An 18,442-nucleotide genomic window follows, 5' to 3' on the forward strand; every position below is an offset into this window, starting at 1 on the left:
TAGTCAGTATTCTAGAACCGGTTATGTCGTACTCGAACAGAAAAACTACCGAATTTATGAATTAATGGGAATTAGTAGCAGAGTGCAAACTTCGTCTTATAATTATCTTTTATTTTTAGATGGATTTTAACGCTTTTAATTATTTGAACGAATTTAAACGGAATTTCAGATCAATTTAAACGGAACTGTTTAAATGTTCGCTAATTGATGTTTAAATAAACTTGTCTTATCTCCTTAATATACAACCTTCCTACAGTTAGTTCCCACTAGCGCCACTCGCGGCACACGCCAACGCCACTCTCGGTCCCTCATCTACATCCAGCTGGGCTGGGCCACTTCCCGTTCCCGTTCCCGCCACTGTACCTTTTTGTCCTTTTTAAGGCGTTTTACTCCTGCAGGTAATAATTTTAAGCGCGCAAACAGAACATCTTACAACTCTGTTTTGTTTTTCAAGTCTAATAGTCCAGGTTCAAACGGAGCGAGGCCAATTACATATTGGCCAGATGATTCAAAAACGGAACACGCAAAAAAGGGTTTTTATCACAGCCGCGGTGGGAAATTTTTCACATTTATTCCATTTATTATTCCTTTTTCGCTGATTTGATCTTTTTTTAACTCTCAGGACTCTCGGGAAGGATGGCCACACGAGGAAAATGGTGTCTCTTCTGCGACAAATGGATCAAAAACGACCTTCTGGTCAGGTCCATTTCGTCAAGAATGGACGAGGAGGTGGAGGATTATTGGAAACTTCATGAAAAATCGCTTGCCCATTCAACAAAGAAGAAGGCACGTGGCGAATTCCCTAACGTTACGTGGGATGGACACACAATCTACGCTTCTTTCGCAGGTAAAATGTTGAATCGCTTAATTTTGGAAAAAATATCACGATGAATTTTTGTGTTCAGCTGGACAAAAGATTTTGGACTTTCAGCAAATGAGCCAGACGATGAGAAAGCACGGCTACACCACGCGAGTGCATTCAATCGACAACGACGCTTACATCGTCGGCTTCCGAGATCAGTAATAAGAATTAAAAATTTATTTTCCTTCTAACTTCTATGGTTTTTAATATTATAGGATCGGCGCAGAGAAGGCTTTGACGAATCAGGGTGGAAACATAATCACGAGGCCGATATTTAAGAGTGCCCCGAAAGCGACGAACAAGCCTGTGCCGAGACTGGACGCGAGCGACCCTTGGGAGGCGCAGGCCAAGCAGCTGGCCGTCGCCTTCAAGTTGGCTGTGACGCCGGAAGTCGAGGAGCAGCACCGCAAGCAGCAAGACCACCTTTTGACCGACATTGTGACAACCTTCCAGCCTCTGTGCAGAAAGGTCGATTGCTTCGTCTACGGCTCCAGGGCCACCGGCCTGGCAGATATCGACAGCGACATTGATGTCCATATTAAATTAGGTACACGGCTATTTTTTTTTAAATAAGGAGGAACATTCGTCGTTTAAATTTGAACCTGCAAACAATATTTTAATCACAGACTAGGATAAAAAATACCTCAAAATCGTCAGTCCTGTTTATATTATGTAAATTATAGTCCCATTTTATTGCTGCGCAGTATACTTGTGTGCAACTTAAGCATGCGCAGTGTGTTCAGATCGCTTCAATATCTCTTTGAGAGGCTGAAACTCATCACTGCGCATGCATGACCCGAATTGAAACCTTCTGCGCAGTCGTCATTCCCACCGGGGGCTGAGTTGCGATCTGTGTTGTTGTTTCCCGCCAATCAGAAGTGAATGTGGCGTCGAAATATCTTATTTTTAGTTAAATCAGTCAGCTCGAAATATTCGCCCCTTTTGGAACTGCGCAGTAAACTAGTGCGCATATTGAGCATGCGCAGTAGGTTTAGATCGCTTCTGCATCTCATTAAGAGGCCACTTCGCATCACTGCGCATGAGTGACCCAAATAAAAATATTCTGCGCAGTCGTAATTCCCTCCGGGTGGCGATTTTTTTCGATTCCCGCCGTTCGGAAGTTAATATTCCGTTAAAATAATGTGCGTCAATCAGGAGACAGTCCAGCGGCCAATCAGAAGCTTCAAAAAAGAGGCGTGCTCTCCTTTGACCGGGTTTTTAATTTTAAAAATAGACAATATTTTGTGATGTGAGGGAAACGGAAATGTTCGGCTTCAACACAGCTTAATAGGGGGGCGTAACCCATGTGGGAATTCGATATGGCGGTGCGGACATGTCACCATTTGGGGGCGTGGTGACTTCGACCACTAACAATAAGAACTTGACGATTTCAAAACCCTATAATATATCCAAAAAACCGACCTCTATGATTTCAGACTACGCAGATTGCGACTTCGAGAAGCCGTTGAGCAAAGAATCTCACGAGAAACTGCTGAGGGCGGCGGTGAAGCTGCTGCGGAGGAAGCCTCTGGTGTTCAGCAACACGTACTTCGTGCTGGCAGCCAGGGTGCCGGTGCTGCACTTTGTGCACAATCCGACCAACGTCGAGTGCGACGTCACCTTCAAAAACATGCTCGGCGTGCACAACAGCCAGTTCTTGAGGTTCGTGGGCGCGCAGGACGAGCGCATCTTGCTGCTCTTGTTCGTGGTGAAGCGGTGGAGGAAGGCGCACAGCCTGCCAATGTCCAACTACTGCTTCACCATGCTGGCCATTTTGTTCCTGCAAACGCTGGCGCAGCCGCTGCTGCCGCCCATCCTGCAGCTCAAGGGCGACGCGGACAGGCTGGTGCTCGAGCAGGGCTGGGTCTGCGGCTTCAGCAGTAAGCGCATCACCAACCACAACCGCAGCTCCCTCAAGCAGCTCACTGTCGCCTTCTTCGGCTTCCTCGCGCGGCTCGACTTCGGGGTGGACGTCATTTGCCCGATGACCGCGTCCACGATCGAAAAGTGGAGGTTCCTGCGAGCCGAGACGCTGCCCGAGGAGATGCAGGGTCTGGCGCGGTTTGACAAGAAGGAAGGTCTGTTGGTGAAGAAGCCGGTGTGCGTGCAGGATCCCTTTGAGCTCAACCACAACGTCGCCAAAAACCTGGGCGCCAAGGACTCGATTGAGCTGACGACCTTTTGCGCAAAACTGGCGGAATACTGCGAACTCAAGACCAATCTCAGCATCGAAGGTCAGTTTTTTTATTTAATGGTTTCACGGGAATTTTGAGACCTCCGTAATTCGAAAAGATCTTAATATAATGCTATGAAAAAATTAAAAAAAATATATTTTCCTCCCTCCTGAGACGTTCCTAGTATTATTCGACTAATCAATTTCCAGATTTGCTGAAGTTTTCCCCGAGCTGCGAAAACGTGAACCTTCAAGACAACTCATTCACTAAAAAAATCTTCCTGCAAAACTTCTTTCCAGCAGATTTGGAGCTGCTCAAAAGCAAAAGCATCCGCGAACTTTGGTTCGAGGACGTGGTGAGGGTGATTTACGACCTGTTCAAGGACGTGCTCGACTGCAGCATCCAGATGGACTCTCCGCCAAGAAAAGAGGAAAAAATGGCTGGCAAGAGCGAGCGGCTGGCCGCGTGGACTTTGAGCACTCGGACAATGCTCTTGAGCGGCCGCAAGAAGCAGCAGGTGAACGTGAAGGCGTGCTACTTCATCAGAGAGGCGATGACCTCGAGAGTGATGATCAACAACATGGACACGACTTCCAGAGAATTCCTAGAAGTGCTGACGTTCAAGACGGAGGTGACGCCCCACGTGAAGCCCACCTACGTCCAAGTCCGCCTCAGGAATGCGGGAAGCGCTGCAGACTCTTTCCACGCCCTGTGCTGCTTTCTGGACAAAAACCTGCAGAGCATGGTGGACAAAAGTCTGGCGAGTCCGTACCAAAAGCTGTGGCAGGCGCTGAACCGAGGCTGCTTCTCGCTCGACGAGCAGCTCAACTTCCTCTCGGTGCAAGCCAAGAAAAGTCCAAGGCCTGTCGAGGACTCGCCCAACAATCCTTTCCTGGAGGCGATTGATAAAGTCAATGACGGTGATTAATTATCCTTTCATTTCTAGTGAGACGCGAATTCTAAAAGAATTTTAATATTTAGTCAGAAAATTCATATTATTTTACTCATGTGATCTTTTTAATTTAAATGTAAACCCAGTGATTGCAATAATTATGTATATTTACTTCCGAAATAAACAATACAATGTGAGCCCGTTCAAACTAAATTTTTACTTCGAAGGAAAACATTTTTTTTAAATACATATGGAATTAACCGAGGATGCACGCGTCGTCCTGCTGGCAGAAGACGATGTTGGAGGCGTAGCAGGGGTCGTCGTAGAGTTTTGGGGAGAAGGCGGGGACGCACGCCTCCGAGCCTTTGTCGTAGAAGTTTGGCTCGCGGACGTAGCAGGCGTAGAACCACAAGTGCCACCTTGCCCCCGGAATTCGCTTGGCTTCTGGCCGACGTCTGACGCAGACACCCAGAAAGAACCATTTGCTCCTATTTTGATTATTAAAATATGCATTAAATCACGACAAACATAGCGAGAAGATTTAGAAAAGTCAAATTTCTTCATAAAGTTACATAGAAATAATTTTCCGACCCAAAAGTCCAACGCGACGTGCGAACTTTTTTCCGCTCAGTTGGAATAATATTGATTGAATGCACTCGCGTGGTGTAGCCGTGCTTTCTCATCGTCTGGCTCATTTGCTGAAATTCCAAAATCTTATGGCCAGCTGAACAAAAAATTCAACGTGAAATTGTCTCCAAAATTATTGATTTATAATTTAACCTGCGAAAGAAGCGTAGATTGTGTGTCCATCCCACGTAACATTGGGGAATTCGCCACGTGCCTTCTTCTTTGTTGAATGGGCAAGCGACTTTTCATGAAGTTTCCAATATTCCTCCACCTCCTCGTCCATTCTTGACGAAATGGACCTGACCAGAAGATCGTTTTTGACCCATTTGTCGCAGAAGAGACCATTTTCCTCGTGTGGCCATCCTTTCTGAATGAAAATATAAGATCAAAACAGCGAAAAAGGAATAATATAAATTGAATAAACGTACAAAATTTCCCAGCGCGCGGCTGTGGTTAAAACTTATTTTTGCGTGTTCCCGTTATTCAATTATCTGGACGGAGACGGAGAATGGCGTGTGCGGCGAGTGGCGCTAGTCACAATCACCTCTAGAGCTATTTTTAAAAGTAAACAATTTTTAAAAGTAAAAAATCAATTTTTATTTTAAAGAATATTCAATACAAACGAGATTTTTTGCAATCTACTAATAATATCATCATGCATGCAAGTGTAAGTTATCCTTCAAAACTACATAAGGTTCAAAATGCCGTGTGAGACAGAGTCGGAGTCAAAATCTTCGTCATCATTTACAGGAAAATAACTGAAAGGTCCAAATCGGGAAGAATTGTGGATATTTTCATCAAAGTATCTGAAATTTCATGACAAACGCCTTCTGGGAAGCAAGAAAATATCAACTTCCAGTGAAGAGACTTCAAAGATCTCAGGATTTTCTTTTCCATAATCAAACTCTTCACCTCCCGCAGATCTTCAAGGTTGAATTTTTGGACAAATATATACAACTTTGTAAGATTTTGTGCGGATTGAAGGAGGGTAGAGAGAAAGGCTTCATCATTCAAGCTGTAATGAAACAGATTATAAAATTTTTCAAATTATACCAAATCTTTACTTACCCACTAACGCATTTCAAATTTAATTCCGTCAATCGGCTGAAGATGGTTTGTTTGCAGTTCTTTCCATCGACCTGAACACACTTCAGATGCAGTGCTTCCAACCTGGGACACAGCTCTGAGATTCGGTTCAGTTGAACACTCGCAGATGGATTTGAACTCCCAATCAAAAAGAGCTTTCGCAAGTTTGACCCATACTTGAGCAAAAAAGGGTCAATTGAATCTTCTGACGACCTCAAGTTGAGGGTCAGACCCTCGAGTGTGCTAGCATTCAGTGTTTCCATATCTTTGATCCACGAACCGGAGAAACTGATTATCTAGAAGATGGAAATATTAGCAAACTTGACGAAGTTAAATGAAGTGGAAAATACCTCTACATGCCGGATGCTGGAGAGATCAATATTTGTAGATTTGTCCAAGTTCCCGACATAGGAAAAAAATTTTCGCGTTCTTGGAGCTTGGTCGTCCTCAAGAAAGTCTTCCAACGTGAGACCGTGAGTCTTGACGTCATCGACGATGTCCAGATGCGGTAGAACTTTCCAAATTTGGTTTTTCGTGTTCCACGATGGAGAGCATTCGAGAAGACGAAGATGTCCAAAAGTTTGTACGATTTCATCCTCAGTCATGTCATCATCGGCATAATAGTACGCGCTAAGAGCCCGCAAATTGTACAGATCTCTGCAAAACAGGGACAATGCCTCCTCTTGATAAGTGTGCCCCTCTATCTCTACGATTCTCAATTCCTTCAGAGATTTTAGATGACTCATAATCGCGTTTTTATAAGCATCATTGGCGAAACATCGCTTGATCTCCGTAAAGTTCATTTTCAAATGCCTGATGTTGGGAGCAGCAATAGAGACCATCATCAGGACCTATAAAAGAAATCCTTTTCAAGAAACGAAATCAGGGTGTTATTCCTTTTTTACCTCGTTTAATTCGTACACGGAATTTTGATCACGAGGATAAAAAGACATGAGGACATCCAAATCAAGTTTCTTTGTCCTGGTGTTCATCAAAGCCAACACAGACCGCTTGATGCTCATGAACTCTTCAATTTTTTTGATTAGTCCAGGATGCCCTTTCCTGAGCAGCTCCTGCAGCACGACGTCCCTCATCTCTGGGGCTGAAACAGAAAACTCTTTTTATTCCTTTGTTCTTAATATTGCGAAATGCCGTGTGCTTACACAATTTTGATTGGATGTAGTTAACTCCCTCTACTTCAATGTATCGAGACAAGTTCGTTATGACAGTCTCCATCGCCAAATCCTTCATTTTCGTTGATTTTTGCAGTGCAGCGAACTCCATCTTGTGTCCAACCTGTAGAGATTAATTTTATTTCTCATCGTCACTAAAAGAAATATTCATCAAGAGGGTTAATTATTTTCACACGTTGTGAGATGCAGGACAATATCTTAGCCTGGAATAAAAAAATGCTAGAGCTGAAGAAATTTCGTGTTATGGAAATGCAGACAACAGACACTGCTCGTATGCGTGTGTGCCGTAAGATATTCTCAAATCGTGGTAGATTAGAAGAATTCCTACTAAATCTTGCCTGCAGTAGCCATTTCTCGGAATTTCCAACAAACAGAGCAATAAATAATTCCTAATATACGTTACAGGCAGCTTTACTCACCTTGATTGTGAAGATTTTGATGAGACAAGCACTGTTATTTCTTTGCTTCACTCGGTTGCCATGCGGTTCGAGGTAGACAAACACATGTGTTTTGAAATAATGCCTCATAGAAGTCGATATAAAATATCGATGATATTACTCACAATATTTTCGATATATTTACAAAAATTGCATGCAACGCTGTTACTTGTGGCGAATTATGGCAGCACACATGAAAGAAAATGGCAACGCTGGGCATTGTACAGCGTAGCCAAAAAAGTAGCAATATTTTTGAAATGATATACTCGATAAGTATCGATATTCCCATGCATTGGACCATAACAGCGCAGTGAGAAGAGCGCCACTCCGTGAATGGTGATAGGTTAGGAAACTACCAACACTTTGTTTACTACTTTTCAAAGCAGTGAGATCAGCGCCACTTCATGGGTTTGTGTTCGTATTAGAAACTACTTGATTGTCGGCATGAGCAGCTGATGACAATAGGATTCGCGGGAAATTCAAATTGGGTCAAGACTATCTTTTGTTTGGCACCATAATTTATTTTTATTTCGTTCAACTCTAAAATAACAAATATGTTTAGGAATATTTGATATCGAATTTTATGATGCATTCCAAATCCTAAACACATGTGTTGTGTTTACATCTAACCACATGGCAGCCGAGTGAAGCGAAAAAAAAACAAGTGTATCGATCAGCAAAATCTTCAAAATCAAGGAGTAAAGCTGCCTCTCACGTATATTATGAATTATTTAGTGTTCCGGTTGGTCGAAATGCCGAGAAATCGCTACTGCAGGCAAGATTTAGTAGGAATTCTTCTAATCTACGGCGATTTTTAGTAACGTCGGACCAATGGGGTGGATTACGGCACCGTTTTTTTAGCTCGACATTGAAACACAGAACAATACAAGCCTTATGTCCAGCGTTGCCATTTTCTTTCAAGGTTGCGTTGCCGCAGTCCACCCCAAAGAGTTGAATTTAAATAGTTGTTTTGAACGAAGACTGATTCTGTCAACAATCGAATTTTCGCTTTGTTTTAAGCTTCTTTTTTTGTAAAAAATTAATTGTGGATTTATTGTAAATTATGCATGTGGCAGTGCCCTCTAAACCCAATGCGCTCGTTAGATAAATGTTAATTTTTGGTAAATATCGCTTCCCACAGATGGAAAAGAGGAAGGAGGACGCTGCTCTTTTAAGGAACACCCAATTCCGGTTGAACGGATTAAAGAAGCTGAAGGATTGGGCGATTGAATCTGTCCTGAGTAACTTGGACGTCTACACGCAAGAAGGGAAAGCAAATGACATCAAAACTAAATTGTGTATGTATCATAAAAACCACCAAATAAAAGCAACAGATAAAAGAGCAATCGTTTTCGATTTCAGCCCCTGAGTTGAGGGACAACGTTCTGCAGGAGCTGCTAAAGAGAGAAACAAAAGAATGCAATACCATGGAGGATTTCACCGGCCTGAAGCGGTTAGTGTTTGTTTTGATGAACACCAGGACATACAAACTCGATTTGGACGTCCTTATGTCATTTTGCCCAAGCCATTTGAATCCCATAAAGGCCTTCATTGAGGTAAAATAGCAAAAACAAACAAGACAACATAAACAAAATAATATTTTTCTTTAAAGGTACTGAGGATGGTGCCGATTGCTGCTCCAAACGTGCGGCATTTAAAAATGAACACACGTCAGATTAAATTCCGCTTTGGAATCGGTGAATTCCGAATTTCGTGCTTAGAATTTCTAAGCTCCATGAAGGAACTGAGAATCGTGGAGATTGTTGGACTCTTTGACGATAAAATTCACTTACTGGCGCTTTTGGGAAGAGAACTTCCCAATTTGCGAGTACTTAGCGCACCTGGCACTATGTTTGAGTTCACCAATATGTCTGAGGAGGAAATCAGATTATCATTTGGGCATCTAAGATTGCTTCATGTATGTTGTTTGACGTTGGAGGAAAAGAAGAGGATTTGGTTGGTGTTGCCAAATTTGGACATCATCTGCGACGTCTTACCAAGTGGTCTCACTTTGGAAGATTTCCTTGAAGACGAAAATATCCCAAGAGAGCGAAAATATCAATATTTTAATGAATACGAATGGGAATCGAATGTCGATGGAGATTTTTCCAGCATCAGATACTTGCAGGTATGATATAACTTTAATCATTTCCATGGTTTTGGATATCATCTTTTATGAATTTCAGTTTTATAGATTTGAGAGAAGGTTTGATTAATTAGATTCAAAATTTATTTATTGCAGATCAGCAGTACAACTATGCCCTTTAAATCCACACCACATGAGTTAGAGAAGAATCTACTGAATCTGCCAACGACACTTAATTGTCTGGACTTCTCCATGTTGAGTTTTCAAGAGACAATTGAAGCCGTCCTGCTCAAATCTGGATCAAACCTTCGCTGGCTTTCCTGAACAGGAATTGATGACCAGAGCGTCGATCTGAACCTCATTTCTGAACTCTGCCCCAATTTGGAATTTCTCAGTTTATCAAGAGTCCAGGTCATTGAAAATGCCACCAAACAGGCCAACTTCAGCCATCTCAAAGAATTAGATATGAAACGTGTGTATGCAATGTGAGTATTATATTGCATGGTTTTGATTTTCTAATTTTTAATTGCAAATTTATCTGCAGGGTGAATGGAAGCTTAACTGCTCTTTTGTCCTCTTGTCCGAACCTGCGAAAGTGCAATTTAGAAGTACATAGATGCTGCCTAGATGATCTGCAGCAAGTCAAAAAGTTGATCATGGAAAAGAAGATCCTGGGTTCGTTGCAGTCTCTCGAATGGAGTATACCAGGCATTACATCAGGACTTGTTTACAAAGAAATTGCAGCAATTATGAAGAATGCGTCCGCAAATCTCCCAGATTTTAGGGAAATGAAGTTCACAATCAACCGTATCAGACCCAATATCGATAATATTCGCTTCAAGTGCTACACTTGGCCAAATCACGATGGCTTAAATGAAGCCATATATGCTGACACAGATCTCTTCGAGATTCTAAATTTGTATGAATAAATTGATAGTTTAAATCAAATAATATCTTTCTGTATTTTTAGGGAACCATGAATGGAGATTTCAAAATTGTATACATTTTTTCTAATATTATAAATTAAGATCTTTTGACTATAGAGGTTGTTTGCAGTCTAAATATTAAATGATTAATTGGTCAATTGCTTTATTGGCCGACAAAGCCTTTTAGAGTAGTAGCTAGAACGAATACAATTTGTTGTGTTATCATCAACGATGAACTGCAGCAGGGAGATAATTTGATCGTTTAAAGATATCCAATCTGCATTGACGCGAGATGAGAGTTGCGGCGGAAAAAAGAAATTTTCAGTCTGGAAAATGACGTCGGCTCCGCTGACTGGTGCGCTGATCGCTGCTCTCGCGTGGGCTCTTTTCGGCCCCCGGGTGTGTCCCCTCGACCCGCCCCTTCTCTCGTTCGACGACGCCGCGGACCAAAATTGCCGCCTCCATGTCGCCCTCTACCACAGCCAACTGCTATCGGCCTAGACGATTTTTTTCAATTCAAATACGACTCACGTCATAGAGATTTTTATGTTTTCTAAGGGTAAGGAGGGAAGGACATGGCATGTAACGTCAAATGAGCTAACCGCGAGGGCAGCAAGACAATTTGCAGTAAAACGTCAGACAAAGAGGGGTAGAATTTAAATACTTGCTTTAATTAATGAGTGATTCTATCAACAATCGAATTCGCACTTAATTTTGAGTTTCTTTTTCTTGCTGTCGTGGAGCCATGTGCCATCTCGTGTCCTTTTGCACAACTGTCAAATTTGAGTGACGGATACAAAAAATACAAAAATTGACAAAATGTAGATTTAAATTTGTACGCATATCAACGTTAATTAAAATTAATATTGATATGTTTTCCAAAGGGCATACTTTTTGTGATAAATTCTTGCAGTTCCTCTTTTTGCGAAACAACCGAATTATTAGAGCCAATTTGATGTAACCACAAATATTTAATTTCCCGCCTTCAAATTCAAAATTCTCGCCATCTGCTAGCAGCTTATGAGGAGTAGGGAAATTTAATGAAAGTGTCACACTTTGAAATAGATCTAGCAGTTTTTAATTTATCAAAAATACCTCTATCTAGACTCATTTCACGTTTTTAATTTCAATGAATAGAGAATGAAAATATTAATGCTATAGATTTGTATGGATACCCAAAAACCGTCAAACAATGACATTTTCAACACAAAATTACACAACAGACAAATCCCATTGTTTGGCGAGCATATATAAACGGACGCGACCAAATTAAAAAAAGAGAATTCAAGACGACCGTACCAGCTTACATAGGGAGGACAACCGATGAGATGATGTCATTCCTGCAAGACAAAGTTGCGCCATCGCTGCCGTCCCCGATGTAGCTTTGCACGCCAGGACTAAAACACGGTATATCACACTTCGGATGTTCACCGAAGTCCCTGACACACCCACTCGGACAGATCCGAGTCTTTATTCCGTCTCACAACCGTTCCTTTCCTCGCATCAACATTCACACAGCAACGAAGCCAGTCTACTCATTTCGCATTTACCCCAGAGTCGCAGTCCATCAACAACGCAGACAAGACCTTCATCTTGAATACAAATTCATAAAATATAGGAAACATCTGCGCATCTAATTGATCTCCTATAGATTTATTATTCTCAGCAGGCACCCTGAGAATTTGATTTTAAGCAGGTGAAAATATGAAGAATTATTATTTGTTGCTCAGAAAAATGCAGTTTGTTACGTTTAACGTTAATACTAGGACATTTTTTTAACTCCTGAACAACGCGTTCCACTTATTTGTTTCTCTTTTATCTACTGCAACTGTGATAGCAAGATTTAGACTTGTTACGGGGAATGTTTTTCGGATAAATTAAAAACTAAAGGGTCACTTTATGAAATTTTATTGAGAAAATCCAAGACATTTTATTGCTGAGGTTCATGCGGGAGCGTCAATTGAGTGACCTCTACGAACACCTCACAAATATAATCTAGAAAAGTGCGGCGGGGATTTTTAATATTTATAACAGATGATTAGCCCGGTAATTGGTGAGTCGACTGTTAGATGGCACGTCTGGCTGATGAGAATGTAACAAAATACGTGAAAATAAAACTATAGGGTCGGCACGCCTCTTTTTGATTGGCCTCCGTTATTTTGACGCCATTTTGACTGCTGACCGGTGGGAAACCAAAAAAAGATAGTATCCCGGTCCCCGAATAGTTCATTTATACGACACATTGATACCCTCGTTAACTTTCATCAATATCATTTTTTTAAGGAAGCAGCCGATCGCTAAATCAGCATAGCAGTTTTAGTTGAGCTCAATTCATTTTTATTTTCTTCCTTGCATGTTTTATGTTACATAATTAACAAGAAGAGAAAAGCTAATTGTAACTTAGAAGACGCACTGGATGTTCAGAGAACGCCCGATGAATGAGAGAATGTCCGTCTGCTCTTCAATCTGAAATAGGATTTTTAAATTTAAAAAATTGGACGGGTTCCGATCAAGAAATCATAGAAATCTTTATTTGAGAAATTTCTCAAGTTTTAATCTGTTATTGGCGTAATAATTTTTTAATTTTAGCACCTCAATTGAAATATTTTGAAGTAATTAATCTAAAATCGCAGTAAAAATAGTAAATCAACCACGGCACCACCTGTTTTCATCTTCAAACACGGATCGGCTTAGTTTTAAACTAAAAAGAAGATTTGGGTCTCACCCGTTGGGCAATGGGTTTGCCGCCTCCGTGTCCAGCCTTGGTCTCTACCTTGATGAGCAGCGGATTTGTCTGAAACAGATACAAAAGAAAAATACCAGATTTAAAAGCTGTAGGTTTTGGTTTTCAGCACGTCAAAAGCAAAAAGATTCAGTAAAGTGGTAGGATTGAGTCTGAAATCGCAGCGGAAGGGCCTTAAATTTAAATTTATTACAGAAATATACGGTGGCGCCATCTGTTTGAGGGTATTTACACAACTGATAAATCACCTGGAACTGCTCATCGTTATTTCTGTCCCGAAAAAACACCTGATTCTCGTATAGCCACGCTTATATTTATATTCAGGATCCCGAAAGACACTCACCTGGTCAGGGTGGTTGCGCAGGGTGTGCTGCAGCTGGGCGATGAACTTGAGAGAGTGGAGGGGCACGATGTGGTCGTCGTGGTTGGCGGTGAGCAGCAGCGTGGCCGGATATTGCCTCGGAACGTCTTCTTTCGGCGGCACCTTGACGTTGTGTAGCGGCGAGATGGCCAGCAGGTTGGGGAAGTGTTCAGGGTCGTCCGGGCTGCCGTAGTCGGACACCCACTTGTGGCCCATTGTGAACTTGTGGAAGCGCAGCAAGTCGAGCACGCCGAACTCCGCGATGGCGGCGCCGAAGAGCTCCGGCCGCTGGTTGATGCACGCCGCCACCAGCAGGCTGCCGTTTGTGCGGCCCTGGATCGTCAGACGGGGGCTGCTCGTGTAGCCCTCCGAAATCAGGTACTCGGCCGCAGCCTGGAAGTCATCCAGACCGTTCTGCTTGTTCAACAGTCGGCCAGCGTTGTGCCACGACTCACCGTACTCTCTGAAACAAATAGTTGTTGGTTTTAGATTAAATATGCCATAAATATTGTTCGAATCCATCTGTTCCAAAGTTAAGCGGACATTCAGTGCTGCATAACTCTACACCGACTAGCTACTTGCTGGTTTCCACCTTTCCAGCATGCGTGATTTGGCTTCACGGGACGTATGTCTAGCGTTTCAAAATGTCCTTGGTGCGGAGGCAAGTAGCCCTTCAGTGGGCTGGGTCCCTGTGCGACCTGGTGCGCCCATGTTATCCATTCGCACCTGGGTTTCAGCAATCGTGCCCTTCCTGGTCCTTGGACAGGGATAAAAAGAGCAAAAAATTACTCACCCTCCGCCTCTGATGTTGGCATAGACGAAGACTCCGTTGAAATGCTGCAAGAAGACCAGTCTCATGACGCTGAAGCAGGGCAGCAGACTGGCGTAGAAGCCTCCGTATCCATACATCAAGCATGGACTGCTGCCGTCCTTCTTCAAGTCCTTCTTGCGCACGATGAACATGGGCACCTTGGTGCCGTCCTTGCTCGAGAAGAACACCTGCTCCGTCATGTAGGACGAGGCGTCGAAGTCCTTCAGCTCGGTTTTTCTGTACAGCTGAAATTGCAAAATATTTATTTAAAGCATTTTTCTCAAAATAACTCCTTACCACAGGCTGAATGACAGGCTTTGACATGTCACACATGTAATACACCCCCGGCGTTAGGAACGAGGATATGAAGCTGAAAAATAACTCAGGGTACTTTCTATTTTCCGACACGCTGGACACCTTGCCGAGGTCCAAGGGCAGCTGCGTGATCAGATTTCCGGTGGCTAAATCTCGGATTTGTAGCACACTCTGCATTAAAAGGCATTAATATTCGTTTAAGAATCAAACAATCATGGGTCGAACCGTGACGTCGTGGATGTAGTGAACGACGAGTTTGTCTTTGTTCGAGAGGACGGCCCAGTCGAGCACGTCCTTTGGGTGCTCAGCCACCAGGGTCCTCCACTGGTCCATGCTCGGATTTTCCAGGTCGATGGTGACCAAACGGAAGTTGGGCGCGTCCTTGTTTGTGCAGAAGATGATCTTGGACCCCACGTTTGTCACGTACTGGAAAAATCAATTTCGATTAAAACACCTCTTAAAAAAGTTAACTTGGTTTTCAGTATTTTTCTTTTTTATTATTTGATTAGCAAACCTTTATGCAACTCGGAATTTGTGAAGGCTAAATTGGTTTTTCATTGATTAAAATTCAGTTTCTCTTCAGATCGTTGACCACGACCCCTTATTGGATTGGTATTTGATTGGACGCTAATTTGGGAGACCCTAACGATCTGTTCCAAGGTACCATGACCTGATATCTGCTCCTTGGCCTGTATTTAATGCTTTTTGGAGAACATTTCCCGATTTTTCTCCCTTTCCTGAGGATTTTTCATTCCGGTTTTTGACTCTTTTGGTCTATTTCTCCTCTTTGACGGACGGTTGCACCCGTCTTGGGGCCGTTTATCCTTTAACGATGACTAACCTCATATTCAGAGTCCAATTGGTACACAATTTGGGTGAGAGGCAGCAGTCCTTGAGGTCCATCAGGCAGAGAGCCGATCTCGGCAAAGAACACCAAATCATTCTTGCATTTCTTCAGCACCGGCAAGATGAAAAGGTAATTGCCGCAGTGGCTCACATCAACATATCTAATTGACAAAATAATAAATAATAACTTAAATCAGTTAAATGGTGAGTCATACATGAAACGCGTCTCGTCGGGGAACTCGGCGACCAAAACGTCCTCCGACTGTGGGGTGTTGAGCCTGTGGTAGAACAGCTTTTGGCACATGGGCGACTCCGTCTCGGAGCCGTCTGATTTTCCCTGCTGTTCCGGATACATTTGATATAAAAAAAATAAACGTGAGAAGGATTGTTTTTCTTCAATAGAAAAAGCATTACGGCATAGAAAATTCCTTTGTTGTCATGCGACCACTCCAACGGGGAAGACTTGACCGTTTTCAGCACTTCTGGATAATCACGCCCTGAAATTCAAAGATTAATAAATATAATTATGTAACCAGTATTTTGTTTGTTGCCTTTTTCGGTGTCTCTAAAGTGAATGGTGGTCCTGTCTGAACCGCTTTGGCTCAAGCAGTAGCACATGGTTTTGCCGTCCTCGGAAAACTCAGTGTCAGTCAGCGCCACTGTGCCATCCTCGGACAGCTCGTTCGGGTCGAAAAACACGGAGGCCTCGCCGTATAAATCATCCTGCACGTACAGCACGCTGAAAAAATTATAGAGGATTAAAATTGATGATAAAGATATGTCCGAATTTTAATTAATAATTCATCATGGCTGGCCACCCCCTTACGGCCGCCATTTTGATTCGCAAAATACACAACTGCTCTTCTATCGGCAACCAGCAATATTACCTCTGATTCTGGAGACCAGAGTTGTTGTAGAAGTAGTAGCGGTCGCCATGGCGCGAGGGACACGAGTATTTTGGAAAGTTCATGAGCTGCGTGAGGCGGCTCTTGATTTCCTCCCTGTAATTGAAGTTTTCCAGGTACGGCTGCGTAATGGCGTTCTGCTTCTCCACGAACTTCTTGCACTCGGGCGAGTCGGGATCCTCGAGCCAACGGTAGGGGTCCTTGATCTTGGTCCCATGGTAATCGTCCACAACGCTCTCGTCCCTCCTGGCAAACGGATAGTTGAAGGCCATACTCGCAACACGATCCTGCACGTTGTCCACTTGCTGCGGATAAATAGGATCTTCAAGAAATTTTGAATAAAAAATGAATCAAATAAACTGTTTAATTTTGACGAAACCAATATTTTTAATGGGAATTAAAAAGCACGTATTGATGATACAAATATAAACTGGCCAGTCCGTACCTGTTTTAATTTTTTGGTACAGTCCGTGCCTGAGACGCTCGCATACCCAAAAGCAGCGGAGTCGATAGGGAGAAAAAATGAACATATTTCGCATGCCGCGCATGGAAGGAAGGCAGAAAATACCAATTTTTGAGAAATAATTCAGATTTTTAGTACAGCGTCGCGATCTGTATTTAGTTGTTTATTGTTCACACATATATCAAATTACAGTCAATTTAAAATTTGTATGAACAATGGATCTCAGAGAAAACAATTATTATTTAAGCGTCAGTGTAACAATAAAGGTCTACTTTTTATAGAAGCAATTCGGATTTAAGAGAGAAAATGGGACGACAGAGGGTTGAGAAAAACCTTATTGACTCATTAATTGGATATCAGAATAATTATTTAAAATGAGATTTATTAAGAGACTTACGGTGAACCGATGCTGCAAGAATCGAGAAAATGTGGTGATAACAACAGCAGAGTGCCGACGTGTGCACTGCTCGATGTTCTGTCTGACAATGAGCTGCAGCTGCAACGAGAAGAGAGGGGCTGCGCGAGAAACACGTCAGGGGTGAGTTCGCTCTCTAGCAGTATTTTGTTTCTACAGGTAGATTTTGATCCTCAAAGTACAGTAAATGTCTTATAGCTTTAAAAGGAACACGGTTCTAATTACATTTCCTTTTTATTTGCAACCTTAGCAAATAAAAATAATTTAATTTATGGCTCAACTTATGTCAAGCATTGTTGTAAAATTGAAATTTAATTTTAATAATTAAAAAAAAAACAGTAAAAACTGACGAAGCAAGAATGAAAGAGATCATTAACGAGATGAAATATCAAAACGGGTTGCACTATATAATGAATAGAATATTATTTAGTAAGATTGCCTACAGCCCAACTTGATTGTTATTCCGACGTGCACATAATGATCAAAAATTCATCCCTCCGGCATTTCAACTGTAAATTTCACTAAATTTCCAATCATTGCTTGGTTTTAGGTCGCTGGAAAGGATATTTACTGTCCGTTTACTTTTGCCTTGGCCAAAATGGAACTATTTGGATCACGGTGTTTGATACGAATATAAAGAAAAGCCAAGTCAGAGGCTTTTGAACTTTTAAAGTCTAATAGTCCAGGTTCAAACGGAGCGAAGCCAATTATAATTGGCCAGATGATTCAAAAACGGAACACGCAAAAAAGGGTTTTTATCACAGCCGCGGTGGGAAATTTTTCACATTTATTCCATTTATTATTCCTTTTTCGCTGATTTGATCTTTTTTTAACTCTCAGGACTCTCGGGAAGGATGGCCACACGAGGAAAATGGTGTCTCTTCTGCGACAAATGGATCAAAAACGACCTTCTGGTCAGGTCCAGTTCGTCAAGAATGGACGAGGAGGTGGAGGAATATTGGAAACTTCATGAAAAGTCGCTTGCCCATTTAACAAAGAAGAAGGCACGTGGCGAATTTCCTAATGTTACGTGGGATGGACACACAATCTACGCTTCTTTCGCAGGTAAAATGTTGAATCGCTTAATTTTGGAAAAAATATCACGATGAATTTTTGTGTTCAGCTGGAGAAAAGATTTTGGACTTTCAGCAAATGAGCCAGACGACGAGAAAGCACGGCTACACCCTTCTTTCCTGAAGGCGATTGATAAAGTCAATGATGGTGAATAATTATCCTTTCATTTCAAGTGAGACGCGAATTCTAAAAGAATTTTAATATTTAGTCAGAAAGTTCGAATTAT

General features: G+C 42.2%; 3 protein-coding genes and 1 long non-coding RNA gene across 4 annotated transcripts; 2 read left to right on the forward strand and 2 right to left on the reverse strand.

Annotated features, from left to right (window-relative positions):
• Positions 1-326: 326 nt before the first annotated feature.
• On the forward strand, positions 327-4,098 carry LOC135935835 (speckle targeted PIP5K1A-regulated poly(A) polymerase-like). Its single transcript, XM_065478400.1, has 6 exons — positions 327-398; positions 623-847; positions 906-1,020; positions 1,078-1,409; positions 2,299-3,096; positions 3,246-4,098. The coding sequence occupies exons 2-6, from the start codon at positions 637-639 to the stop codon at positions 3,962-3,964; spliced, it is 2,175 nt and encodes a 724-aa protein (XP_065334472.1). The 5' UTR covers positions 327-398; positions 623-636; the 3' UTR covers positions 3,965-4,098.
• A 1,046-nt stretch (positions 4,099-5,144) lies between these two features.
• LOC135936022 (uncharacterized) lies at positions 5,145-7,361 on the reverse strand. The gene is made up of 6 exons (XM_065478695.1): positions 7,254-7,361; positions 6,805-6,937; positions 6,547-6,743; positions 5,992-6,492; positions 5,624-5,937; positions 5,145-5,570 (listed from the first exon to the last, which is right to left on the reverse strand). The coding sequence occupies exons 1-6, from the start codon at positions 7,359-7,361 to the stop codon at positions 5,300-5,302; spliced, it is 1,524 nt and encodes a 507-aa protein (XP_065334767.1). The 3' UTR covers positions 5,145-5,299.
• Positions 7,362-8,905: 1,544 nt separating this feature from the next.
• Positions 8,906-10,241, forward strand: LOC135938052 (uncharacterized). The gene is made up of 3 exons (XR_010574595.1): positions 8,906-9,399; positions 9,514-9,842; positions 9,902-10,241. It is a non-coding gene; the product is annotated as an uncharacterized LOC135938052 (long non-coding RNA).
• Positions 10,242-12,665: 2,424 nt separating this feature from the next.
• Positions 12,666-16,536, reverse strand: LOC135936722 (prolyl endopeptidase-like). The gene is made up of 11 exons (XM_065479655.1): positions 16,247-16,536; positions 15,911-16,098; positions 15,775-15,856; positions 15,575-15,715; positions 15,355-15,520; positions 14,739-14,939; positions 14,496-14,684; positions 14,181-14,443; positions 13,370-13,850; positions 13,009-13,077; positions 12,666-12,749 (listed from the first exon to the last, which is right to left on the reverse strand). The coding sequence occupies exons 1-11, from the start codon at positions 16,534-16,536 to the stop codon at positions 12,684-12,686; spliced, it is 2,136 nt and encodes a 711-aa protein (XP_065335727.1). The 3' UTR covers positions 12,666-12,683.
• Between the last annotated feature and the right edge of the window lie 1,906 nt (positions 16,537-18,442).

The sequence above is a fragment of the Cloeon dipterum genome, chromosome 2 (genome assembly GCF_949628265.1).
Source record: "Cloeon dipterum chromosome 2, ieCloDipt1.1, whole genome shotgun sequence".
Taxonomy (NCBI): Eukaryota; Metazoa; Arthropoda; class Insecta; order Ephemeroptera; family Baetidae; genus Cloeon; species Cloeon dipterum.